This window comes from Molossus molossus, unplaced genomic scaffold, assembly GCF_014108415.1.
Source record: "Molossus molossus isolate mMolMol1 unplaced genomic scaffold, mMolMol1.p scaffold_m16_p_3, whole genome shotgun sequence".
NCBI classification, from domain to species: domain Eukaryota; kingdom Metazoa; phylum Chordata; class Mammalia; order Chiroptera; family Molossidae; genus Molossus; species Molossus molossus.
The window spans coordinates 122,339,853-122,365,975 of NW_023425366.1; the positions used below are offsets into that span (position 1 = coordinate 122,339,853).

General features: G+C 53.8%; 1 protein-coding gene across 1 annotated transcript in view; it reads left to right on the forward strand.

Moving 5' to 3' along the window:
• The window catches only part of IL21R (interleukin 21 receptor), a 37,244-nt gene extending 11,785 nt beyond the window's left edge, over window positions 1-25,459 (forward strand). Inside the window, exons 2-9 of the mRNA XM_036279586.1 lie at window positions 11,034-11,098; window positions 14,567-14,669; window positions 17,225-17,412; window positions 19,950-20,095; window positions 20,975-21,152; window positions 21,532-21,631; window positions 22,620-22,701; window positions 24,153-25,459. Coding sequence (XP_036135479.1) covers window positions 11,034-11,098; window positions 14,567-14,669; window positions 17,225-17,412; window positions 19,950-20,095; window positions 20,975-21,152; window positions 21,532-21,631; window positions 22,620-22,701; window positions 24,153-24,890 — 1,600 coding nt within the window. The 3' untranslated portion in view covers window positions 24,891-25,459. The remainder of the gene's footprint in view (window positions 1-11,033; window positions 11,099-14,566; window positions 14,670-17,224; window positions 17,413-19,949; window positions 20,096-20,974; window positions 21,153-21,531; window positions 21,632-22,619; window positions 22,702-24,152) is intronic.
• Window positions 25,460-26,123: the final 664 nt, after the last annotated feature.

Here is a 26,123-nt window from a genome sequence, read left to right on the forward strand (position 1 = left end):
TTCTACTCTCAATTTGCTGAATGTATTTATCATGAAAAGATTTTGAATATTGTCAAATGCCTTTTCTGCATTATTTGAAATAAGCGTGTCATTTTTGTCCTTTATTCTGTTAATGTAGTGTATTTTTGTATGTTGAGCCATCCTTGCATCCCAAGGTTAAGTCCCATTTGTTCATGGTGTATTTCCCTTTTTAATGTGCTGTTAAATGTGGTTTTGCTAGTATTTTGTTCGGGATTTTTGTGTCAATGTTCATCATGGATGTTGGTCTCAAAATATCTTATTGTACTTAGTCACCCTTTTTTGGGCGATGACGTGAGATGATTAAATGCCAAACCTGTTCGTAGATCTGTATAACCATGCAGTAAATGGCTCAGCATCATTCATTGCAGGGGTCTTTTTACAGTCTTAATGCTTTCTGGCAACACGGTGCCATCAGTCAAAGCACCTTTTCTGTCCATGTCTTCCACCACAGATTTGATGCCTTTTCCATCTTAACTAAGCACTTACCATGCACGGTGGCTGTAACTTTTGCAGTTTGAAGTATGACAGCAAAACTAGCATACATTTCTTTTTCCTTCTTCACAATATTATGTATAAAAGATTTATTCTTCCTGCAGACCTTAGCAACCTCAGTATATGATTTTGTTTCTTTTCTTATTAGGTTTAGAACTTTCACCTTTTCACTTAAAGGAAGCACTTTGTGGCTTCTCTTTGGCATATCTGAATTGTCAGCATCACTACTTTTGTACTTTGGGGCCATCATTAAATGAAATAAGGGTGACTTGAACTTAAGCACTTCGATACCACGACAGTAGATCTGATAACTTCTGAGAAGGCTGTGACCAGCAAGCAGGTAGCATATAAGCATGGATACACTGGACAGAGGAATGATTCATGTTCCAGGTGGAACAGAGTGGGATGGTGTGAGATTTCATTACACCACTCAAAATGACACACAATTTAAAATTATGAATTATTTATTTCTAAAATTATTTACTTGTATTTTCAGACTACAGTTGACCATGCATAAAAAATACTGCATAAAGTGAAACCATGACTTAGAGGAAACACTATACTGATTTTTGATTTTGAACTAACCTTGCATTCCTGAAATATACCTCATGTGATAATGATGTATTATCTACTTTTGCACATATCATTAGATTTGATTTGTTAATATTTTGCTTAGAGTTTTTGTATGTATATTTATGAGAGCATTTGACCTATAATTTTATTTTCTTTCAATGTCAAGTTTTGGTATTAAGGTTATGTGTTTACTTTGAGAGTTTAGTTTATTTACATTTAATAAAAGTACTGATGTGTTTGAGATGAAGTCTGTCATCTTGCTGCTCCATCTCTGTTCCTTTTTTCTTCTTCTCTGTGCCATTTTTTAGAATGATAAAGTTTTAAAAATTGTTATTCTATGTTTTCTGTCTATTATTAGTTATACTTTTATAATTCTGTTAGTGCTTATATTAGAGATTTCAACATGTATACTTGATATTTTTAGAGACTATCTTATATGAGTACTTATCACTTCCCAGACCATGCAGTGACTTTAACTCTATTGCCTCCTTCTTACCTTTGCGGTATCATTATCATGCACTGAAATTTTTTTTCTTCATTGATTTTAGAGGGAGAGGGAGAGAGAGACAGAAACATCGATGAAAGAGAACATCGATTGGCCGCCTCCTGCATGTCCCCACTGGGGGTCAGGCCCACAACCTGGGCATGTGCCCTGACCGGGAATTGAGCCGGCGACCCCTTAGTGCATGGTCGACGCTCAACCACTGAGCTACACTGGCTGGGCTATCATACATTTTAGTTCTGCATATAGTTTAAACTTTATGTGAGATGATAAAATGCCAATATTTATATTATTTATATTTATAATACTCTTTATTGCTCTTTATTCCTTCCTATGGTACCTTTCTTCCCACCTAGGATTCTTTTTCTTTTGCCTGAATAACTCACTTTAGTATATATTTTGATGCAGATATACCAGTGACAAATTCTATCAACTTTCTTTGTTCAGAAAATATGTTTATTTTGCTTTCAATTAAAAAATATTAGCCTGGCCAGTATGGCTCAGTGGTTGAGCATCGACCCATGAACCAAGAGGTCACTGGTTCTATTCCCGGTCAGGGCACCTGACCAGGTTGTGGGCCTGATCCTCAGGGGGGGGCATGCAGGAGGCGGCCAATGTTCTCTCTCATCAATGTTTCCATCTCTCTCTCCCTCTTCCTTCTTCTGTCTCTAATATATCAATAAAAATGTTTTTTTTTAAATCTTTAAGGTCTTACATATAAAAAATCACTCTTTTAAAGTGTACAACCAAGTGATTTTTATTTATTTATTAAAATATGTTTTTATTGATTTTTTTTTAGAGAGAGAGAGAGATAGAAACATCGATGTGAGAGAGAAACATCTATTGGCTGCCTCCTCCACGCCCCCCACTGGGGATTGAGCTCCAAACCAGGCATGTGCCTTGTCCGGGAATTGAACCAGGACCTCTCAGTCCGTGGGATGACACTCAATCCACTAAACCACACCAGCCGGGCTCAAGTGATTTTTTTTTTTTTTAATCCTCACCCTAGGACATTTTTTTATTTTTTGTTCAGATAGAGTGGGAGGGAGAGAGAAGAAGAAGAAGAAGAGAGAGAGAGAGAGAGAGAGAGAAAGAACATCGATGTGAAAGGGACACATTGAGTGGCTGCCACCCGCACGACCAACCAGGGCCGGGGTCAAACTGCAACCAAGGTACGCGCCCTTAGCGGGAACCGAACCCGAGTCTCTCTGGACCGCAGGCCAACGCTTTAACCGCTGAGCCAAACTGGCCAGGGCTCAAGTGATTTTTAGTATATTCACAAAGTTATACAACTATTACCACTATCTAACTGTTGAACATTTTCAACTCTCAAAGATACCTATGCCCCTTAGCAGTCACTCCCCATTCCTCTTTCTTCCAAAGTTCTACCCTCTGGCAACCACCATCTTACCTTCTGTCTCTATGGATTTGCCTATTATGGACATTTCAGAAAAATAGAATCACACAACATGTGGCTTTCTGTTTCTGGTTTATTTACCTTAGCATACATTGTCAAGGCTCATCCACGTTGTAGCATGTATCATTACTTCATTCATTTTTATGGCTGAATAATATTTCATCGTATGGATAGCCTACATTTTGTTTGTCCGTTCACCAACTGATGGAAATTTGAGTTGCTTCCAGTTCTGGGCTATTATGAATAATGCTGTTGTGAACATTTGTGTGCAAGGTGTTTTCTGTGGACATATGTTTTCAACTCTTTTCCCCACATACTAGAGGACAAATTGCTTCATCATGTGGTAACACTATACTGTATTAACATTTTGAGTAACTGTAAAATTGTTTTCCACAGCAGATGTACCATTTTAGATTCCTATTAGCAATGCACAGAGGTTCCGATTTCTCCATATCCTTGCCCATACTTTTTATTTTCCTTTAAAAAAAAAAAGCCATCTAGTTGGTATCAAATGGTATCATATGAGGTCTTTATTTTCATTTCCTTGATGACTAGTGATAATGATTGTTTTTCATGTGTGTATTGGTCATTAGTATAGCTTCCTTGGAGAAATGTCTACTCAATCTTCTGCACTTTTTAAAATTGGGTGAGCTTTTAGATCTTGAGTTATAAGAGTTCTTTATATATTTTGAATACTAAACCCCTAACAAATATATGATTTGCAAATTTTTTTTCTCATTCTGTAGATTGTCTTTTCATTTTCTTGTAGTGTCTTTTGAAGCACAAATGTTTTACATTTGAAATAGTTCAATTTATCTTTTTTTTCCCCCCCTTTTTGCTTATGTTTTTGGTGTCATCTCTAAGAAACTATTGTGTTTGGTTATTTATTTGTTTTGCTTCATTTTTTTTTTTTTTGGTGTGAAAGCCTTAGGATTTTGATATACAAAATTACGTAATCTGAAAACAGAAACACTTTACTTCTTTTGCAATGCGAATGCTTTTTACTTCTTTTACTTGACTTATTTCCTTGACTGCACCCTCCAGTGCAATGTTTAAGTCGTAAGAGTGGACATTGTTGTCTGGTTTATGTTAGAGAAAAAGCTTTCAGTGTTTCATCATTAAGTATGATATTATCTATGGGATTTTAGTTGATTCCTTTACCATATTGGGTATAACTTCATTTTTTGAAGGACATTTTTTGCTGGATATAAAATTTAAGTTGGCTTTTTGGTATGTATATATCTTTAATTTTTTTTTTTCTATCCTCACCCGAGGACATTTTTCTATTTTTTGTTCAGATAGAGTGGGAAGGGGAGAGGGAGAGGGAGAGGGAGAGGGAGAGGGAGAGGGAGAGGGAGAGGGAGAGGGAGAGAGAGAGAGAGAGAGAGAGAGAGAGAGAGAGAGAGAAACATCAATGTGAAAGGGACACATCGAGTGGTTGCCACCCACACAACCAACCAGGGCCGGGGACAAACTGCAACTGCAACCGAGGTACGTGCCCTTAGCGGGAACCGAACCTGGGTCTCTCTGGACCACAGGCCGACGCTCTAACTGCTGAGCCAAACCGGCCAGGGCATATCTTTAATTTTTTAAAAAAGATTTTTCTATGATGTGTCTTTTTTTGTATTTTTCTTTTTGGGGTTTTGTAGAACTTCTTGAATATGTGGTTTAATGTCTTTTTCTAGTTTTGAAAAATATTTAACCCATATCTTTATTATTGCTTCTGAGTAGTTCTCTCTCAAATACATGTTCCTTTTGGTCTTTTATGCATTTTAAAATATTTTTTTTCTCTGCATACTTCAATTGTGGTATTTTCTATTGACCAGTCATCTGGTTCACCAATCCTCTTTTCCAGTGTTTCTAATCCATTACTAAATCCATCAGTTCAGTTTTTATACATTTCAATTATTGTATTTCTCAATTCTAGGGTTTCTCCTTTTAAACAGATTTCAAATTTCTGGTGGAATTCTTGAACATACAAATCTTAGCTATTTTAAATAATGTCCGATAATATCATTTTCTGAATCACCTATGTTATTTCCATTGTCTCTTTTCCTCATGGTTTTTGGACACTTGATGCTGTTTCTTGGTTTTCCTTGTCAAAGTAAGTGAATACTGAACATTGTGTATGAGAAATATAGGGGCTTCGGATAAAGCTGACTTTTTTCAAATAGGTTTTAATTTTCTTCTTGCAGACATAGCATATGGGCAGATCACCTTGATGCTGTCAAGGCTAAAATATTTCTGATTTTTTTTTTCTACTCTTAAGGCATAGCCATTCCTGGATAACTGGGTATTTACCAGAGCCTGTCCTTCTTGCCAGGCCTTGAACTTCGGTTCCTGCCTTAGCATTGTGAAACTGCCCAAATCTCTTCTGAGCTTTTTAGCTCATTACCAGATGCTCTCTGTTAGGTTTCTTGGTATGCAACTCATTAGCAATGACTTGGCAAATTATTTGAGAGGAAATTGCATGCAGAATTTCAGTGCATTTCCCTTCACGCTGACACCCTGGCCTGCCAGGTGCTCTCTGCCTGGGTTGCTGTCTCATGCTTTCTCACGGTACTTTTCCTGCTTAGTAGCTTTTCTCAGTAGGGGAATTAGTCTGATACCAGCTACTCTATCATAGCCAGAAGCGAAAGTCCCCCTCCACATTTTATTTTACAAAGTTAAGATTCACTTACATTTAAAATGCTATAAAATAGTTTGGGCATACAAAAAAATATAAAGGATAGTATAATTATCAATATCCATGGTAACTTCGCTCAGTTTTACCGAACTGTTGAGATCTCTGAAGACCCTTCTTCGTCACATTCCCACATTTTCTGCACTATCTGAAGTTGGATGCTTACCATCCCTTTGAATTTCTCTGTACTTTCAGGACACATGTATGTCACCTAGTCAACATCTAGAGCAGTTTTACCTGGTGGTAAGTGTGACTTAGATGGTATTCTTTTCTAACTTGTTTTCATTTCACATTTTGTTTGTTCATTTGTTTTTTGTTGTGAAGCTATGATTCATTTTCACATTGAGTGATTACACCACAATTTACATTTCTATTCTCTTGCTGATGGATATTTAGGTTGTTTCCAGTTCTTCATGATTAAAATCAATGCTACTGCCCTAGTTGGTTTCGTTCAGTGGTTAGAGCATTGGCCTGCAGACAATGAGTCGCAGGTTCGATTCTGGTCAAGGGCTTGTTCCTTGGTTGCGGTTCGGTCCCTGGCCTTGGTTGGGTCCTATGGGAGGCAGCCAATCAATGTGTCTCTCTCACGTCGATGTTTCTCTCTTTCTCCCCCTCCCTCCCATTCTGTCTGAAAATAAATGGGAAAATATCCTTGGGTGAGGATTTAAAAAAAACAAAACCAAACAAATAAAAATAAAATCAATGCTGCTATAAACATTTCTGCATATGTTTCTAGTATACATGTGGCAGAGTTACTTTTGTAACGTACGTGGGGTGACTGCTGGGGCTCGCGGCGAGCTCGCGCTCACGTTCATTAGATGATGCTAAGCTATTTTCCAGAGCCGTGGTGCCCATTACATTCCCACTAACGGTGAATGAGACTTCACAGACACTACTGGGGTGTCAGCCACATGGGGTGTCATCAGACTTCTGGTTTTGGCCAACTGACAAAATTAAAATGGTATGTTGTTGTGCTTTTTGTGTGCATGTCTCTGTTGACTGTGAAAATAAGCACTTTATATTCTCCACAGCACCAACTTCAATCTGATTTCTTATCCCCGAGCTTCTCCACTTCCCCAGAATCTTCTGAAATCTGGTCAACTCTTTTTGTTAATCCTCACCTGAAGATATTTTCCATTGATGTTTAGAGAGAGTGGAAGGGAGGGAGGGAGGGAGAGAGAGAGAGGGACACATCAGTTGGCTGCCTCCTGCACGAGCCTGCTTGGGGATTAAACCTGCAACCCAGGCACGTGTCCTTGACTGGAACTGAACCTGCGACACTTCGATACATGGGCCGACGCTCTAACCACTGAGTCAAACCAGCTAGGGCAGAAATCTGGTCCACTTTGAAACTGAATTCCCACAAGCCCCCAAATCATTTCTCGGCACTGGACCCTGGTGGAAAAACACCTGTCCAGGCTCTGTACCGTCCAGGACCGTGCTGGAGGGCTTTACGTGCAGTGATTCATGCAGTGCTTACAACACACTTATAGCAAAGGCTCATAACCTCCACTTCATAGATGGGGAGACAGAATCAGAAGGGGCAGGAACTTTCCCGAGGACGCCCAGTTGGGACCTGGCCGACTCCAAGGCAGGTGCTTTTCACTGCTCTGTAGGCGACAGCAGAGTTAGGTGCTGGGGCCGGGCTCCCTCTCGCCTCACTCAGGAAGCTCAGCTGGTGGTCTGGTGCGCATCTGGGAAGTCAGGAGTCAGCCTGAGCCAGCAGACCCAGGAGTAAATGGATTCAGGGCAGGGAGCAATTGGAGGGGGAGGAGTTTCAGAAGGAGGAGGACTTTGGTGGTCAGGGCTGGTGTTTCCCAGAAGTGAGCGGCTTATTTTAGATGGTGTTAAATATCTCTGGCCCCGTAGTGGAAGAGTTAGACCCCTTTCAGCCTTCTTTCCATCCTCTGATGACGGCTGGGGTGGGGGTCGCAGTTTGGTGCTAGTGCATCAGAAACACCTATGGCTCTTCTACCCCCTTTAAACAAAGGCAAACAAGATCGCAGGTCCTACGAATTTTAGGCAGGGGATAGCATCTTCCTAAAATTCAATTCCTGGCTTTCGTTTTCCTTGTATTTAGTTTTTACTTTTCACTGTGTTTGGTTTTATGGTAAGTTGACTGTGTTGTTTAAGAAACACTTACATAACACCTACTACATGTCAGGCTCTGTTCCAAATGCTTTACAAATATTGACTGATTTAATTCTCCCAAGGCCCTTCTGATGCAAGTACAGCTATTACTATTCCCATGTCACAGGAGAGGAGCGCGAGAGCCAGAAGGGAAACGCCCAGGGTCACACACCTGTAAATGGCAGGGCTGGCTGTGAAGGGAGGCAGGCGGCCCCAGGTGTGAGGTGACTCCCGTGGCGCTCACCGCCCCTCCAGTGCATAGGAAGGGGCGGTAAAGTACAGGTAAATGGCGAGCAGAAGCCGGCGCGGGTGGAACCCTGCATGCAGTGACTGGTAGGAGCTCTGCAGCCCTTTAACATGGCTTCACGGATGCAGGGATAGAGCAGGTGGGCCCCGAAGGCTAAGTCTAGGGTGAGGGGGACAAGGTGCTCGAGGGGAAGACAAAGCAGGAGAATGTGCCTCATGCAGAGGCAGCGAGGCAGGATGGGGTCTGGGTGCTGGAAGGACGGTGAGTGACTCAGAGCGGCCGAACAGTCATGGAAGGAACCCAGCACCCTTAGTAACTGCCAGCCCACAGGGCTGCCGCACGCCTTCCCGCGGACATCGTGAACTGCAGGTGCAGTGGGCATTACCGTCCCCATTCCATTTATTTATTTATTTTATCCTCACCCGAGGACCTTTTTTTTTTTCTTCTATTTTTTGTTCAGATAGAGTGGGACAGAGAGAGAGGAAGAGAAAGAGAGAAAGAAACATCGACGTGAAAGGGACACATTGAGTGGCTGCCACCCACACGACCAACCAGGGCCGGGGACAAACCGCAATCGAGGTACGTGCCCTTAGCGGGAACCGAACCCGGGTCTCTCTGGACCACAGGCCGATGCTCCAAGCGCTGAGCCAAACCGGCCAGGGCTGTTGTCCCCATTTTAGACATGGTAACTGAGGTCAGAGAGTAGAAGGACCAAAGAAGCTCCGAGATCCTCTAGCTTCAAATTCCGGGCTCTTTGCTCGCTTCCGCTGTATCAGGTTTCTTTAGTGGCAAGTAACAGAAACAATTCAACATGGCTGAGCAAAATAGGTGTGTTTTTGCTTATGTAAATGAAAAGGCCGGGGATGGACTTCAGATACAGCGGGATCCAGGTCCTCGATGGTACCATGGGAACTCTAGATCTATAGTTCTCAGTAGTGGCATCATCTCCAGGCAGACTTAATGTAAGAGGTGACAAAGGTGGATACAAGCTTCCAGTTGGCACCCCAAAAAGTCCCTCTTTAATTAAGAAAAAATTCCCAAGACCGCTCTCCTTGGCCTTCCCTGGGTTGGTGTCCATTCCTGACCTGCTCACTGTGGCTAGGCAGTGGGGTGCTTTGTTAGCCAGGCCGGAGTCAGCTGCCTCCCCGCATGGTGTAGAGGTTCGAGTCTGAGCCAGTTTGAGGAGCTCTTCATAAGCGGGGAAGAGACACCAGGCAGACAGAAGCAGATGATCCCCTCCATCCCCGGGCCTGTGGGCCGTTTGTGCAGAATGAGCAGTGTGGGGGGAGGGGAGCCTTGAATCTGGGCGAAGGAGTTTATGCTTTATCCGATGGCCAAGAGGGAGCTGCTGGGAGTGGTGCAGACAGAGCTTTGCCAGGGGCTGGGCCACAGGCGTGGACACCCCAGTGAGGGGCAGATTGGACCCCACCTCCTGAGACAGGAGGTCAATCCTCGAAGTGTGGTAATAGGACTCCTGCTGGGGCTGGGGCAAGCTCAGCGTTCTTTAAAGCAGCTGTAAATGGGATTTGCCCCAACATTATCTTATTTTAATAGCAATGTTATTCACTTTAAAGTGTGGATCTCTATGGAGATTATTGCTTCAGATGAGGTTGGAGTTCGCTTTTAGTGAGTTCCTTTGTAGAAAACATTAAATAAATAAGAGTACACGCGACCTGCAGACACGGCCAACGTTTTGAAAGTGAGAAATTTGGGGACCTCTTGCTCAGATCATCCTGGAATTCCGCCATTTCGGATGGTCTGCAGTCAATGCATCATGGCTGTTTACTTTTAGTTTTTGTGTGGGGGGCCTGCTCAGGGGCTTCTGCACATCACTGGGTTCTCGCGAGAGCCCCGAGGCGAGCTTTGCTGTTTTCCTCAAGGCTCCGAGCGGGGAAGTGACTGGCTCGGAGCCACAGCTGGCAATGTGAACTCTGCCCTCCGCCGCTGCCTACTCGGCCACGTGGTCGGGAGCCAGAGTAGAATCTGGGGGACCCCAGGTGTGGGGGGGCTACCCACTGTGGGCTCAGGGATGGTGTTTGGAAGGGGCCATGTGTGTGACTTGGGCCCTGCATGGGTCATCCCTGTAGGCTCTAGTCCCAGCTATTCCCCTGTCTGTGGGGGTGGTCTGGGCAGGGTTTCTGGGCCTGGCAGGTGGACCCACTGGCTTCTGGCTGACACCTCCCCAAGCAGACACAGAACTGGGGGTGCATTGGGCAAAATACCAGCTAGAGACTAGCATTACCAGCCTGGAGGGTCATTTCTCTGCCCAGGGTACCAAAGTCCACTCTTCCCGGACAGGCTTGCTCTGTTCTCCGGAGAGCTCTCGTCTTCATCTGATCCAGACGAGGAACTCCGGGTCGCCTTTGCCTGGCTGGGTCTGGGTTTCCAGCGCCCTCCCTAGTGGGCTAACCTAGGCTTTGGATTGAGTAAAAGCCTCATGACTGGACTAACCTTATATTCGGTTTTCAGTAGGGGTCTTCTTTGTGGGCAAATCTTAGATTTATTATTTAGGAGACAATTTATAAAGCTAACGTCAACATGGGTGTTTCATGGGACGGAGGATTCAAGATTGCTGCTCATTAAAGATCACTTTCCAAACCAGTGTCCCCACCCTCCTGCCCTCTTTCTTTCTTAGCTGCATAAATGCCCACATTTAATTCCACACACAATATAGACTTACAGACGGAGTGTGTGTGAGAGAGCAGCGGCCCCCTGCCTTTGAATTCACCTGTCACTTGTGGGACAGGAGAAGGTGGGAGAAGTGGGGAGTGATCCATGGGGAGAGTCAGCCATTTCTAAGGGGCAGTTCTTGGGAACATCCTTGGGCTCCCCAAAATCTTGTGTTTCTGAGGTAAATTCAAGAATCTGAGGCAAGTATTCCAAGGGAGGGATAGGGACCAGAGGGAGGCTGTTCGGGGTCCCTCGATCCCCAGGCCCGGGCCCACCATCTGCTGTGCCTCTCTTCCAGGCCCCCGGGAGCCAGAATGCTGCGTGGCTGGGCCGCCCCCCTGCTCCTGCTGATGCTCCAAGCCGGTGAGTGGCTGGTCCACCGTCTGGGAGGGCCGGGCTGGCCTGTGGGCTCTGGGTCATGACTAGCGGCCCAGAGTCAGAGTCATAGCAGGTGTCCACTCGAGGCTGCCACAGGTGGAGCAGCCAGCTGTCCATGAACCAGATCCATCCAACCAGAGAGCTTCGTTAGGCAGGAGTGGTTCGGGCGGGTCTCAAGCGCCCCAGCCCCCAGCTGGGCCTCCGGTCTCACTGGGGAATGCGAGTCTGCACCCTTCATTCCCATGGCTCCAGCCCTCCGAGTGAGGAAGTCCTGCCTTGGGTTCCACCGCAGTTTCTCCTCGGGGGTGGTCTTCAGCGATCAGGGACCCTCAGCAGGCACCCATGTCCCACGGGGGGAGAGTGGAGGTGGAGTCGGAAGTAGCCAGAGCCTCGGCCGTCCTCTGGAGGACCAGGAGATGTAGTCCGCGGGGGACCCCAGAGCCGGAGCTGGGCAGGCCAGGAGTTAGGCGTGGGGGCGCAGTCAGGGCTGAGGTCCAGGAAGCCTTCCCAGAAAGGGGGTTACACACAGGCTCGAATGGGGCTGGACGGGGGCAGGAGGGCGCTCGGCCGCCGCTCGGCTGACCGTCTGCAGTTCTCTCCGGTTTCTACTTCAAGACCCAGAGCCTTGAATAGCTCCTTCAGGAACCAGGCCGGGCTCCTTGTTTCACCTTTCGGAGTGGGCAGCCCTCTGCCCTGGCTCCAACAGGCCCTGGGAGTACCCGCGGGCACCAGTAACAGGTCCCCGCTGCGCCCCGGGTGCCAAGCAGCACCTCATTGCGCTCTCCTGGCAGCCCACGAGGCCCTGCTGAGGGACGCCCAGGTCTCAGAAAAGAGGCTGAGAGAGGGTGAGGGCAGGTCCATGGCCACACCGCCGGCGGCAGCACTGGGACCGGCTCACAAACCTGCCTGATCCCGTGGTTTTCACCACCGGGCTGTGCTGCTCTCTCTGAGCATGCGCTGCCCGGCCTGCGGCAGCCGCTCCCTCCACACCCTGCAAGGGGCTGGTGGCCCAGTTCACAGATGTGGCCCGGAGCAGTCGGGACTCATGTCCACCCTTGGACAACCCTGGTGGGGGATGGCCCTGAGGCTCGGGTCCCGGGTCAGGGTACTACCCAGGGGACGGTCCCTGATGTCACCTCCGTGTTAGTGCAGGGGTGCTAGCCCCTTCCCAGTTTCGTTCCAAGTTTGGGGCACACCCTGTCCCTTGGTGGCCTTGAGCCCAGCTAGGGCTGGCAGCTCCTCTCCAAGTTCTGAAGCCCGGAGAGAACTACCAGGATATGAACCCGGAGGAGAGGCAGAGACTGAGCTCCTGCGGCTCAGGGCTGAGGTCCCGCCAAGATCAGTCCTCCATCCTCCACACCGAGCTGACTGACGAGCCCCCTGAGCCCTCTGCCCCGCACAGGCCCTGCCCCCTGAGCCCTCTGCCCCCCCCAGGCCCTGCCCCCTGAGCCCTCTGCCCCCCCCAGGCCCTGCCCCCTGAGCCCTCTGCCCCGCACAGGCCCTGCCCCCTGAGTACTCTGCCCCTCCCCCCCAGGCCCTGCCCCCTGAGCCCTCTGCCCCCCCCAGGCCCTGCCCCCTGAGCCCTCTGCCCCTCCCCCCAGGCCCTGCCCCCTGAGCCCTCTGCCCCGCACAGGCCCTGCCCCCTGAGCACTCTGCCCCTCCCCCCCCGGCCCTGCCCCCTGAGCCCTCTGCCCCCCCCAGGCCCTGCCCCCTGAGCCCTCTGCCCCCCCCAGGCCCTGCCCCCTGAGCCCTCTGCCCCCCCCAGGCCCTGCCCCCTGAGCCCTCTGCCCCCCCAGGCCCTGCCCCCTGAGCCCTCTGCCCCGCACAGGCCCTGCCCCCTGAGCACTCTGCCCCTCCCCCCCAGGCCCTGCCCCCTGAGCCCTCTGCCCCCCCCAGGCCCTGCCCCCTGAGCCCTCTGCCCCTCCCCCCAGGCCCTGCCCCCTGAGCCCTCTGCCCCTCCTACAGCAGGAGTGTTTGCGCACTCAGCTCTGGGGCGGTGAGCAGGCTCCTGAGACCACGCCCACGGGAGAGTGTGGCCATCGATTGGCTGTTTGCCCCGTGTGTGTGTGTGTGTGTGTGTGTGTGTGTGTGTGCGCGCGCGCGCGAGAAGGACTGGCACAGATCAGGCTTCCTGGGTGCCAGGTGTGGTGTCCTGGGGGGGGGGGGACTTCCCAGGGCAGTGCTCTTGGCTCCGAACCCAGCTTCTGACCTGAGCGAGGTCCAGAGAGGGAATGGCCCACAGCTCTTGGGTCTTCATTAGTCAAGGAAAAAGCCACTAACAATGAATCCACTTAGGAAGGGGAACACAGTCCTGGCCGGTTTGGCTCAGCGGTTAGAGGACCAGCCGTGGACCAGAGAGTCCCGGTTCGGTTTCCGTTAAGGGCATGTACCTCGGTTGCAGTTTGTCCCCGGCCCCAGTTGGGGTCGTGTGGGTGGCAGCCAGTCCATGTGTCTCTCTCACATTGATGCTTCTCTCTCCCTCCCCCCCACCCCCCCTCTGTCTGAGGATAAATGCAAAACTGTCCTCGGGTGAGGATTAAAAAGAAAAGAAGGGAACACAATCCTGGTAAATAGTGGGGAAATGGCAGTGTTGGCACATGGTCTTACCAAACAAAACTAAAACATATTACATGTATTTTGTTAAACATTGAAAAAATTAGATTATGGCTGCACATCTATATTTCTAATATATAATTTATCGGGGTGGCATTGGTTAATAGGATCACACAGGCTTCGGGTGCGGGTTTCTGTTACAAGATCTGTGTATGGTCCTGTGGTCAGACCACCCCTCCGCACCTGTGTTCTAGCACCAAGTGACGCAGTCGTGTTGGGTGGGAGGGTGCTGCGTCTTCCAATCCTGCTGCCTGAGTGGGCGGCCCGCGGGTCACTCGCTGGTGGCGGTGTGGGTCTGGGCGGCTGGACAGCGCAGACATTTTGGCAGAAGCATTCAAGGGCGTCTCAGTTTTCCAAGGTGTCCTTCCTCCGGGGCGCTTGTGGCGTCACTGAGGCCGTGTCCTGTCCTGGACCAGCTGCTGATGGCTGCTCCTTGTCAGGGATCATTGACGTCATGAAGGCCTCTCGCAGGATGTGTGGTTCGCCCTGCATCAGGGGAGGTCGGGGCACTGGGAGGGAGACTGGCCAGGAGGGACGCTGACCTGGGGGCTGGTCACAGGGTTGTGGGGAGAGAGCTGAGGTGGGACCCATTTAGTTGATTCTGTTTGACATTAGGAGTGCCTGTCTCCATAGCTAGCCTTGAAACTTCGGCGGCTCAAACAAGGAATCAGGTGACAAGGACCTCCTTGCCTCAGTCTGACATCTTACAACCCCTGAATTGCTATATTCACCCTGACCCTGGAGCCCCTGCCTCCCCTCACCCTGCAGCCTGGGTGGGGGGCTGGGGGGAGCTTTGCAGTCCCTCCTGACCCCCACTGAGGCCTCTCCCTCACCCTGCAGCCTGGGGTTGCTCGGACCTCGTCTGCTACACCGATTACTTCCAGACGGTCACCTGCACCCTGGAGACCTGGGCCCTCCACCCCAGCACGCTCACCCTCACCTGGTAAGTGGCTGGGTCTCACCAGCCCAGGGGTGCTACTCAGGGGAGCATGGTCCTGGGGCGGGGCCGTGGGACACCATGCACTGAGTTGGACCTACTATGTGCCAGGCAGGCAGGTTGGCAATAAAAATACTAGCTGCCACTTCCTGGGGGCTCACTCAGCGACTCCACCAACAGCATCTGGTTTCACCCCAAGGAAGACTGGGAGGTGGGAGTCACTGCCCATCTTACAGACAACCGCACGGGGCCCATGAGGCCTGTCCAGAGAATGTGTTGAGAGGTGTAGGGCAGCTCTGTCCGGCTCCAGAAGCCATACTCGGTCACGCACACAGGCCTGACTGGCTTTGAGACACACCCTCCCCCCCCAAAGACCGGACTCCTGCACGATTCCTGTGAGCACGTAGTACAGGCCAGGCAGCCTGCCCCGTGTTCCTCATGAATGGTCACCTCCAGTCCTCACAGTTAGGACTCACATTACGAGTGAGGACACTCAAGTTCAGAGAGGTTACGCCCAAGGCCACATAGCCAGTGAATGGTGTCCCTGGGACTCAAACACAGGCTGCCTGACTCCAAAATCCATGGGTCCCTATAAGTCCACATTGTTAAAGAAAAAATCGTTCATGACACTTGTTAAAGAATGCCAGGGCAGACTTATTTAAGACCAGCACGGTGGGCATAGGAACCCCGCATGGGGTTTTGCTGACTGGACTCCAAACGCAACAAGAAGTTGGAATTTGCAGCCAGGGAGCAGGGTGGGGTCAGTGGACTGGAAGCCACTAGGGGGAGACATCAGGGCTCAGGGGCTTCGGGCTAACAGGACTCTTGCAGCCCAGGGGCTCAGACATCACCTGGGGATGGTGGAAGGCGAGGAACCCAACTTGGTATTGAGGATGGAGGATTCTGGCTAAACTGACTTAGCAGGAGTCTTGCTAAAAGCAGAAAATGCCAAGACAGACACAGAAACCCGGGAGTCAGGAGAGCTCAGAGGAGCCTGAGGAGAGTTTGGCAAGAAGAGATTCTGTCCATATGCTGCTCAGGATGAAGACTGGCTGGTTCCACTCCACTCTCATTCCCTCATTCATTCATGCAGAACACATTTTTTAAAAAAATATTTTTTCTTTATTAATTTTAGAGAGAGAGGAAGGAAGAGGGAGAGAGAGAGGCAGAAACATCGATGAGAGAGAACACTGATTGGCTGCCTCCTGCACGCTCCCCACTGGGGATCGGGCCCACAACCTGGGCATGTGCCCTGACCGGGAATCGAGCCGGCGACCACTTGGTGCATGGTCGACGCTCAACCACTGAGCCACCCTGGCCAGGCGCAGAACACATTTATTAAGCTCCTGCCTGACACTGGTGACTTAGTAGAACCCCAAACCGACGAGGTCCCAGGTGTCCTGGAGCTGACACATGGCAGTGGGAACAGCTGGTGAGACAGATAATGAACACACAGGCAGTGGACAGGATGTTTTCTGATAACAATGAGTGCTGTAAAGAACAGGAAACTGGACCACGGGGGAGAGAGCGGGTAGCCTGGGGAGGGCCGAAGGGGTGAGCGCAGCCTCTCTGGGTAAGAAGGAGGCAGCCAGTGAGCTGGGTAAAGGGAATTCCAGGCAGGGGTCACCCCTGGGGGGGGGGGAGCTGGTGAGTTGGAGGAACAGTGAGAAGGTGAGGTGGCCAAAGTGGACTGAGCCAGTGGGAAGGAAGACGACACATACGACATGTTGGCAGGGGCCTGGTTATGCTGTGTGGGTGGCAAGAAGCCACTGCGCAGTTTTAGGCGGGGGAGTGACAGGGAGTCTTTAAAGGCCCCCTCGGCTGCTGTGTGAGTGAGAGAGGTCGCAGGGCGGGCGGCAAGGCAGGGCGCCAGACAGCCGTGCAGGGCCCCAGCTGGAGAAACGGCTGTTCCAGCAAACATTTGGCGGAGATCTGGATCTACATATCCACACTGGCCCTCGAGGGTGGGCATGTTCAGAGCCTGAATTTGTAGGCAGGGAAAAAAAAAAAAGTAGTTGGCAAACTTCTATATATACTTCAAAACCCACCGTTTCTGCCCAGTGGGAGTTAAAAAGCCAGAGCATTTCCTCCAACCCCATGTTAACAGCCTCCTGGAAGTTCACCAGAGCAGGGCTGGAGCTTTATAGGGCTCTTAGCTTGGTCCTTAGCACAGGTGGATTTTGAAGGGGAGGACAGTGGGAAGGAGACCTGAAATGCTTAGTGCCCTTCCTACAGGGCAGTGATCCAGTTGATGCTACTGACAGCGACAGATTTAGGCTTGGTTCAGGCAAGGATGGCCCACGTTTCTGAAGTTGAGAGTTGCTGCTCTAAAGGACGTAGTGAGTTCCTGGTTTCTTGGAGGTGTGCAAGCTGAGCCTGGACTCAGTCCATCAGGGGTGCTTCAGGGGATAGTACACCTTCCCTGGGAAAGGGTGGGTTGGACTAGGTGACCTCCAGCCCCACCTCAAGTCCTTCCCTCCCGACATCCTGGGCTTGTGCCCTGGCCCTGTGCACTGAGTCCCGCCGGCCTCCAGCCGTGACTGGCTGCTCTGTCCTTGAAGGCAAATCCCGGACGAAGAGGCCACCTCTTGCAGCCTCCACCAGGCCAGCCACAATGCCACGCATGCGAAGTACACGTGCCACATGGAGGTGTTCCCCTTCATGGCCGATGACATTTTCAGTGTCAACGTGACAGACTCCTCTGGCAACCACTCCCAAGAGTGCGGCAGATTTGTCCTGGCTGACAGCAGTGAGTACTCCTTGGAGAACCCAGGTGGGGGCTGGACCCCTGCTCCCCGGGCCGGCTTCCACCGGGCCCCGCAAGCTGACCTGTCCTACGCCCGGCTGCTCCTAGAAGGCTGCCGCTTGGCTGCACTGCTGTTTACTAGGGTGTGGTGGGTGGCAGCCAGGTTTGGGCCTGAAACAGAGCGAGGCCGCCGAGGAATGGAAGGAGCTGGACTGGGACCGGGACCTTGGGCGTCGTTCTGGTTCAGCCCCTGCCCGCCGGTGACCTCGCACTGCAGAAGGAGAGCCCTTTACTCTGACCCTCTAGGAGTCTGTCCCACTATGAAGCAAGTGGGGGACGGTCACAGGAGAAACCTCCTCAGGTCGTCTCCCATTCATTAGCTCCAGTGAGGCCTGGGATTTCCCTCCGAGCTGGAGGTAGGGAGGAGGCCACGGGGCAGAGGGATCTGGTTGGTGAAGCAGTTGTCTTTGTGGGTCCACAACCAGCATGGGACAGGGAAGGGCCCGGGAGGCAGCGTTCAGTGTGTGTGTGTGTGTGTGTGTACCCAAAGCGGGGTGTCCGGGTAGGGGTGAGAAGCCCACTCCCAAAGGCATGCAAACACAAAGTGCAAAGAGCATCCTGCCCTGAGGACGGCTCAGGCCCTGAGGTGTGGGAGTTTCTGTCCCTAGATCCCCAGTGGTGGGCGAGGGGATAAGCAGCTGTCTGTCATTCACACTCTGGTGGTCCAGGCTTGCACCGCTTTCCTTAGTGGTTGTCACACCACAGAGGGTGTGAGCAAAGCTTCACACACATCCAGACACACAGACACACGTGCACACACACAGACGCACACTCATCAATACACTCTTAAAGGCACAGATGTCCCACCAACCTCTGGCCTAGCGGCACGGGCACAGATGCCCATCTCTCTCACATGTGTGCACACGCGCACACACACGCACACACACATGTATGCACACACATGCATGCACACTCACTCAGCCATTTAGATCCAGGTGTGGTGAGTGCCATCCTGCCTCTCTGGGAGCTGGGCAAGCAGTGTCCCTGCAGCCGGGAGCACAGGGCGGGGCTGCACTCCACCTTGCAGGGAGGCTCCGTCTCGTTTCTCTCTGCCCCCCCCCCCCCCGCCTGGGTCTGTGCTCAGATGTGGCAGGAGATGGCATTCTGCCCTGTGCACCCCTCCCCAGCCCCTTCCTCCTCCTGTGCCCTGGGCTCCACCAACATTTCCTGAGGTCCTCCTTGGGTTGGTCCTCACCAGCCAGCCCAGGCCACATAAGGAGGCAGACAGCCAGGCCCACCGGCCCGGGCAAGAGACAAGGGCTTGGGGACTATTCCAGTTCAGAAGGACCCACCACTGAAGTAGCAACGGAGCATCACCACGGCCTCGTGGATGTGCTGTCTCGAGCCTCAGGCCGTGGGGCAGACCCCAGAGCAGCTTACACCTGAATTTAACAAGCATTTCTTGAGGGCCTACTGTGTGCAGAACTCTGTCTGGGAGGTGCGGGAGCAGCACTGACCAGGACAACCATCCCTCTGCCCCAGGAAGCTGAGATCCCCAAGAGGGTGCGGCTGGTGAATGGGGTCACAGAGAAAGTGAGATGGTGGCAAACAGAGCTCAAAGAAGGCGGGGTGTACACGTGCCTGTCACTTCTCTCTTATTGGGGTGCACCTGTCACTCGGTCCCCCAGAAGTTACCTCCTTCTCTGCTTAGTTTGGCCCCGTGAAATTTCACCCTGTGCGATAGGAATGGATTCCCTTTCACAAGAGAGGATAGGAAGGCCCGGACCTTGGTGTGTTCTGCTCTGGCTGTAAAACTCATTTGGGGGGGCGCCCAGGGACCTGGTGATGTGGTCCGATCCCTGCTCTTGCACTACCCAGATGTCTGAGACGAGAGCAGATGACATCGGGGGCCACTGCAGGGCGTCACACTGCTCAGTGCGGAAACTGCAGCGGTGGGTGCTCATCCTGAGCCCACACGGGGCACCACTAATTATGGAGCAATTGTGTGCAGCAGAATCCATCGGCACCCATGCTAGTTAGAGTTTTCTGACTTCTCACGGAAGCTGGGGCTCAAAGGATTGACATCCCCCTTTAAAGCCGAAATAGAGGACCCATGGTGTGGCCAACAGGTAGCTTAGAAAGGTTTTGGATTAGTAGCTAACTTTAACATTTAAGAGAGTCCCACAGTAATCTGAATTTTCTGAGTTTTTCCTTCCTGGCCCCTTGGTCTGCCTTCCTGGCCGGCACAGCGGCTGGGCCTGAGTCCTGCGCCCTCTTTAGCCGGAAAAGGGGCAGAGGGCTCCTGATAGTTCAGTGGTCAAACCCGCTTCACCCGCTTCTGCCCCCTGCCCGCCCCTTGGCTTGCAACCCCCGTCTAGTCGAAGCCTCTCGTTTTCCAGAAGAATAAGCTGAGGCCCGAGACAGGAGGCGCCTCACCCTGTCACGCGGGGTTACTAATCCTGACCATAAAGGCTGGGTCACCAAATCTTTCCCAGCTGCCACAGTCTCACCCCAGCTTATCTTTCTGGCTTTTCTTTAAGTCCAGCCGTGTCCTCCTTCCAACGTCACGGTGGCCTTCTCGGGGAACTACGACATCTCTTGGAGCTACCAGCACGACTGGTACGCGCTCAAGGGCAAACTTCAGTACGAGCTGCAGTACCGGAAGCGGGGAGACCCCCAGACTATGGTGAGACTGCAGAGGATCGGGGTGGGGGGGCGTGGGGGCGGGGAGCGCCGGACAGACAGTGAGCTGGTCACACACGGCCAAGGACGGGAGGTCCCCTTGCACACTCTCGCTCGGTGCTGCCCTCTCCTCTTTCTCCCTGGGGTAGGGGACCCCTTAAAACAGTTCCTTCCCACCTGTTTCCTCCCCTCTCAGCTGCCAAAGAGGAGGGGTTGGTGCTTCTGCAGGTCCCACCTCAAGTCTAGCGACAGGAGGGGTTTCCGGAGCAGGGCCATTTGGAACCTTCCCCTCTGCTTAGGATGGTGTAGTTGAGGCGTTCCAGAGTCATCCAGCCCAAAGTCCAGAGTCCGAGGGACATTGTTGCCATGCGAAGGTTCCAGAGGTGTCCTTTGTTTAGAAGGTTCTAGAACAGTCCGCTACTCAGAAGAGTTCTAGAATTACCTCCCCTTGCGAACGGTCCCAGTGGAAGACCTTCATGAACGCCCTGTTTAGAATGTCCCCCTGGGGACTTCCAGAGAGTTCCATGGCTAAGATTCCTGTCGCTGAAGACTTTCCAATGCCCACGGGTGAGAATGCCCCCGTGGAGGAGCTCTAAGCACCTGCTGTCTGGAGCGCTGCCCCTCACACGAGCCAGGAGTGGCCACTGCTGCTCCCGGCGCCTGCCCAATCCCAGCACAGGTCCCATCCCGTGGGATCAGACAGAAACGGAGCAAAGCGTGTGTCACAGGCGCGGCCGAGACGGTGCCTCGGCTCTGCACTGCCCACGCGGAGTGGCCGGAGCTCGAGCTGGGGCCTGAGTCCCGTGGAGGGGGCCTTGCAGAAGTTCAGCCCCTTCCATGGAGAAGTTCGCCTGACCCGGGGCCGCCTTCCCCTGTGCCGCAGAGTCCGAGGAGAAAGCTGGTCTCCGTGGATTCAAGGAGAGTGTCCCTCCCCCCCTTGGAGTTCCACGCGGGCTCCAGCTACGAGCTGCAGGTGCGGGCGGGGCCCCAGCCCGGCTCTTCCTTCCGGGGGACCTGGAGTGAGTGGAGTGACCCAGTCGTCTTTCACACGCAGCCGGAAGGTAGGTGCGGGGCCGGGGTGGACACCCCACCGTCTGTGTCCTGAGCCCTGAGCTTTCCGGCGTGGTTACGAGGTGTCCACGCAGTGGGGTCCCCCCCACTTGACGTTTCTGGAGCTGCTGCTGACCAGGCCGTGTGCGGGGTGCCGGGGCTCCTCCGGGCAGAGGGTGCACACCCCTGACAGCTGTGAGTGGACGTCGTTGTCCTCATTCTGCAGCTGAGAGATCGGAGGTGGAGTGGGATGTGGCCCCGCCCAGCTCACTTCAGGACACCAGCGGCCCCAGCCCCTTCCACTCCACCCTGGGCCCTCGCCCACCACGCCAGCCCACATGGCCTCCAGAAGAGGGGTTCAGTTTGACCTGGTATTTGCTTCTTTCCCAGAGACCAAGGGCGGCTGGAACACCGACCTGCTGTATGTCTCCCTGGTCCTCACGCTCCCCGTCCTCGTCTACTTAGGCCTCAAGATCCACCTGCCCTGGAGGTGAGGCCGGGACTCGGAGGCGGGGGTCAGCTTGGGCCACAGCCCCTCTGTCACTCATCAGGGCTGGGGACACACCTGTCGTCATGACGGTGGTGGTGGCGACGACCAGCTCCCCGTTTCCTACGCGCTGAGCACCGGGCAGGGCACTCACTCAACCTCACAGCAGCCCTAGGGGCTCCATGCACAGCAGTGACCTCCATTGGACAAAGTGGGAAACTGAGGCACAGAGCCGTCAACGGCGTCAAACGTGCAGCTATGAAACGATGCGTCATAGCCCTAAGTCTCACGGCTACAAGAAAAACGGTGGCCTTTGACCCCTGTGCTCTCAGCAGGGCCTCGGCCCCGATTCTCTCGGTGAATTTTAAGGTGTGGGTCCTGAGGGGTGTGAGGCACGGCAGGTGGGGTGAAGGGTATGACAACCCGCCCCCGCCCCCGCGGCCTCCACCGAGAGTGTGCTCCTATTTGTGTGTGCACCGGTCTCCTCCGCGCCTGGTCGCTCAGAAAGGGCGCTGCCGGTGAAAAGTAACCCTGAGCTCCGGCCCCTGAGCTGGGCCCAGGCGGAGCCGCAGCCTGTGCTGCGCAGGGTGGCGGCTCGTCCCGTCATCTCCACCAAAGCCGGAGACAGCCGAGGCAGAGAAGCTGGGGGGGGCCGTGGCTGTCAGGGGCACTCTGGGCGCTGGGCGCACTCGCCGAACCCCGCAGCCCGAAGGAACTGGCTCTTCGCCCAGCCGGGGCCGGAGGGGGAAGCCAGGCTCAGGGCAGCCGCCGCCATGCTCCGCGCACCTCCGGGAGCCTGCGGGGACTTGCTGGCCCTGCTCACAGATGTGGACGTTGGGGCTCAGGGCAGGCGGGCTGGGGGCAGGTGGGGAGGAGGTACTCGGGTGTGTCTTGGAAGCAGAGCCTCCTGCAGGACGGAGTTGGAAGCATCTGGGGGGAGTGGGCTGCCCTCCAGGAGATCGGGGGGCTCACCTTGTCTCTGCCCTCTCAGGCTGTGGAAGGTGTGGGCGCAGGTGCCCAGCCCAGAGCCATTCTTCCAGCACCTGTATGTGAGCCACAGCGGAGACTTCAAGGTGAGAGCTGCCCGCCGGTGACCAGCCCCTCGAAGCCCCCTACCCTTCCGGGGAGCCCTCCCCTCCCCCAGCCCCAGCCCCAGCCTGCAGGCCCAGCCAGGCCAGAAGCCAGGCCTCAGTCTTGGCATCTGTAAAGTTCAGGAAGTAGTTCGGGGCAGAGTTAAACACCATGCAGCTTTCTCCAGCCCAAGGAGCCAGCTGGGGTGGGGTGGGCCAGGGGCACCCTCGGCCACAGATCGGCTTCCTGGTCCTTCGCTGCCACATGGGGTTGGAGAGGGAGCGGGTTCTGGGAAAGCATGGCCCCGCCTGCAGACTACACCCCCCCGCCCCGCTTCAGCCGTGGCAGCCGCCACCTCCCACAGCTTGTCTGGGGTTGTCTGGGCCCATTTACCGCTCAGCACCACCCGGTGGTGGCGGTGGTGGGAGGGGCCCTCCCACAGAGAGGATGTGGTGACAGCTTGGAAGTCAGGAAACGTGGACTCGAGCATTGATTGAGCCCCTGCTGTCGGCCTGGAGCCGAGGTTGCTCTGCCCCCACCCTCTTCGTTCCCCCACAGCAGGGCAGGGTGTTCCGTCCCCAGGGGACCTGAGGGCGCCCGGCTCGGATCCCAGAAGTGGCTTTAGTGGGGCAGGGGAGGAGCGTGGACTCCAGCCCACGCGGGACGGACCCAGGGGCCCCAACATCACATCTATTTTGTGTTCGTTTTACCCAGACTCACATAGACGGGCTGTGTCCCGGGCACCCTGCTGGGAGCCTCTCGGGTGTTAGCTCATTACCCTCACGACAGCCTGTGAGTGGCACTACTGCAGGCCCGCTTTACAGATGAGGAAACCGAGGCACACAGAGTACGCAACGGCCTCGAAGCACAGCTGAGAAGCGATTTCTAGTCAGTGGTGGTGGCTACATCAGGACTCTGAGACGAGCTCGCCAAGGGCGACAGGCTCGGGTCTGGGGGAGTCCCGGTCTCAGGGGTTCTCTGCCGACTGGGTGGGGGCCCTGTGTCACGAGGGGGTCCTCGACCCTTGGGGCCCTGCCTCAGGCCGTCAGGACCCGTAGGCCGTACCCTCCAGCACATGTAGGCTGTTCCCAGGGGCTTTTCACTGATACACTCGACTCATTCGTTTGGTTCATTAACATTTATTGGCCACTTACTCTGTGCCAGGCTCCGTGTGAGCCTCGGGGACACAGTTATGACCGGAACTGGGCTTCTGCGCTGGCCGAGTGTCTGTAGTGGGGACACAATCGGAGAATGCCAGGGTTTCAAAAAATGTCCGGAGGAAATGAAACGGGACCAGGTGGTGGCTCTGCCACACGGACCTCGGACTGCTGCCCCCATGTCACCACAGCTGGGAGTTTGGGCACCTGCAGGCCACCGAGCCACCCACGGTCTGAGTTTATAGCTACCTGGCCCCGTCTCACCCATGACTCTCCCTCCCTGTTCTCTCTCACAGAAATGGGTGGGCACACCCTTCACTGCCTCCAGCCTGGAGCTGGGCCCCGGGAGCGCAGGGGTGTCCTCGACCCTGGAGACGCACAGCTCCTGCCCGCCTCTGAGTGCGGCCCAGGGGCTGGAGGCCACGCTGCTGCCCGGGCCTGTGGGGCTGCTGCCGGAAGCCGGTGGGGTGCCCGAGCCGGGCCCCGTGGCCAGCTCCGCGTACAACCCGGAGGGGGACCGGCCGTATGGTGTGGTCTCAATAGACACGGTGACCGTGGTGGATGCTGAGGAGCCGGGCGCCTGGCCCTGTACCTGTGGGGAAGACGGCTACCCAGCCCTGAACCTGGACGCTGACCCGGAGCCTGGCCCGGGCACTGAGGACCCGCTCCTGGACACTGGGGCCACCGTCCTGTCCTGTGGCTGCGTTGCAGCTGGTGGCCATGCAGGGCTGGGGGTCCCCCTGGGCAGCCTCCTGGACAGACTAAAGCTGCCCCATGACGACGAGGCGAGCTGGGCGCCAGGGCCGCCTTGGGGCGGTGGGTCGTCCAGAGGGATGTCTGAGGGTGAGGCGGGCTCACCCTCCGCTGGCCTGGACATGGACACGTTTGACAGCGGCTTTGCAGACTCTGACTGTGGCAGCCCCGTGGAATGTGACTTCGCTGGCCCCAGGGATGAAGGGCCCCCCAGGAGCTACCTCCGCCAGTGGGTGGTCATGGCCCCTCCGCCTGCAGGACCTGGGCCCCAGGCCAGCTAGTGAGGCTGACTGGCTGTTGCGAATTGGCCGTGGCACTGGGCCACGAGACGTGGCCACCGGGCTGTGGTGTGTGGAGGCCTGCAGCCTTGGTCTCCCCGACGGGGCTGTGAGCCTGGCGTTTATGCTGTGTGGGGCTCAGGAGCACACTGGTGTGTCTGTGTGTGAACACGCATGACTATGTGCACACGTGGCAGTCCACCTCCCTGCCAGGTGCATGGGTGGCCCCTGGGTCACATGCTGAGAGTCTGGCCCAGTGCTGCCGCAGGGCCTCCCGGGACCAGGGACAGACAGCAGACCCCGGCCTCCAGGTGCTGTGCCCCTCGGAGGCACGAGAAACCCTTATTGTTCCGTATCACACGTCAGGTGGGAAGATGAGGGGACAGTATGAGCCGAGTGCCCGTGTCTGCTGGGGTTTCCTGTCTGGACCATGTGGATGGCATGACCATGTGGATGGCACGGACAGTCAGTGAAGTCACCCATCTAGGGTGCAGCCCAGAGACCCTCAATAAATGTCAGCTTCCTTCTGCGGTGGGACCCAGGCGTGTGCTGGAGGCCGGTGGGGGCGAGAGAGCAGCCGCGCCTGGGCCTGTGGGCGTCCCCACCCTGCAGAGGGGCGCTGGGGGTGGGGTGTTTCCGGGTTTAGAATCAGTCAGCCTCGTCTCTTCAGACAGCCTCCCACCAACCAAAAAGTTTTTTTCTGGCTCCTTCTGCCCATGTTTAACTTCCCTTTATGCAGCCAAGAAATGTGTCCTGAACACAGCGTGTGTGCTGGGGCGCTTGGGGCAGGGTGGGGGCACCAGGCCGGCCCCGGGCCGCGGGGCAGGCAGGCAGGAGGGTGCGGGATGACACAGCACTGGTTCCCCGGCACCTCACTTACTCATCCTGGGGAGGCGGGGGGAAATCAGTTCTATTGATGTTTTGTTAGTCTGTTGAACAGTGAATTAAGAACCAAGAAAACAGTTCTCAGCTGTGTTTTGAAGGCGCTTAGGAACATCTGCCTTGCACAGGCGGTGGGTAGAAATGCTGCATATTACACTCTACTCATATTTTTTCTTTCTTTTTTAAAGAAAATAGATTGTTTCCCCCCTAAGTGTACTGACCTTTAGAGGTGGTTTTTCCAGACCACCATGCTGGTGCAGGCAGCTGCAAGTCTGAATCAGAGGCCGCTCCCCGGCCGGAGGGGATCCCCACGGGCGAGCCGTCATCCTGCCCGAGGCCGGCTGCAGGTCCACG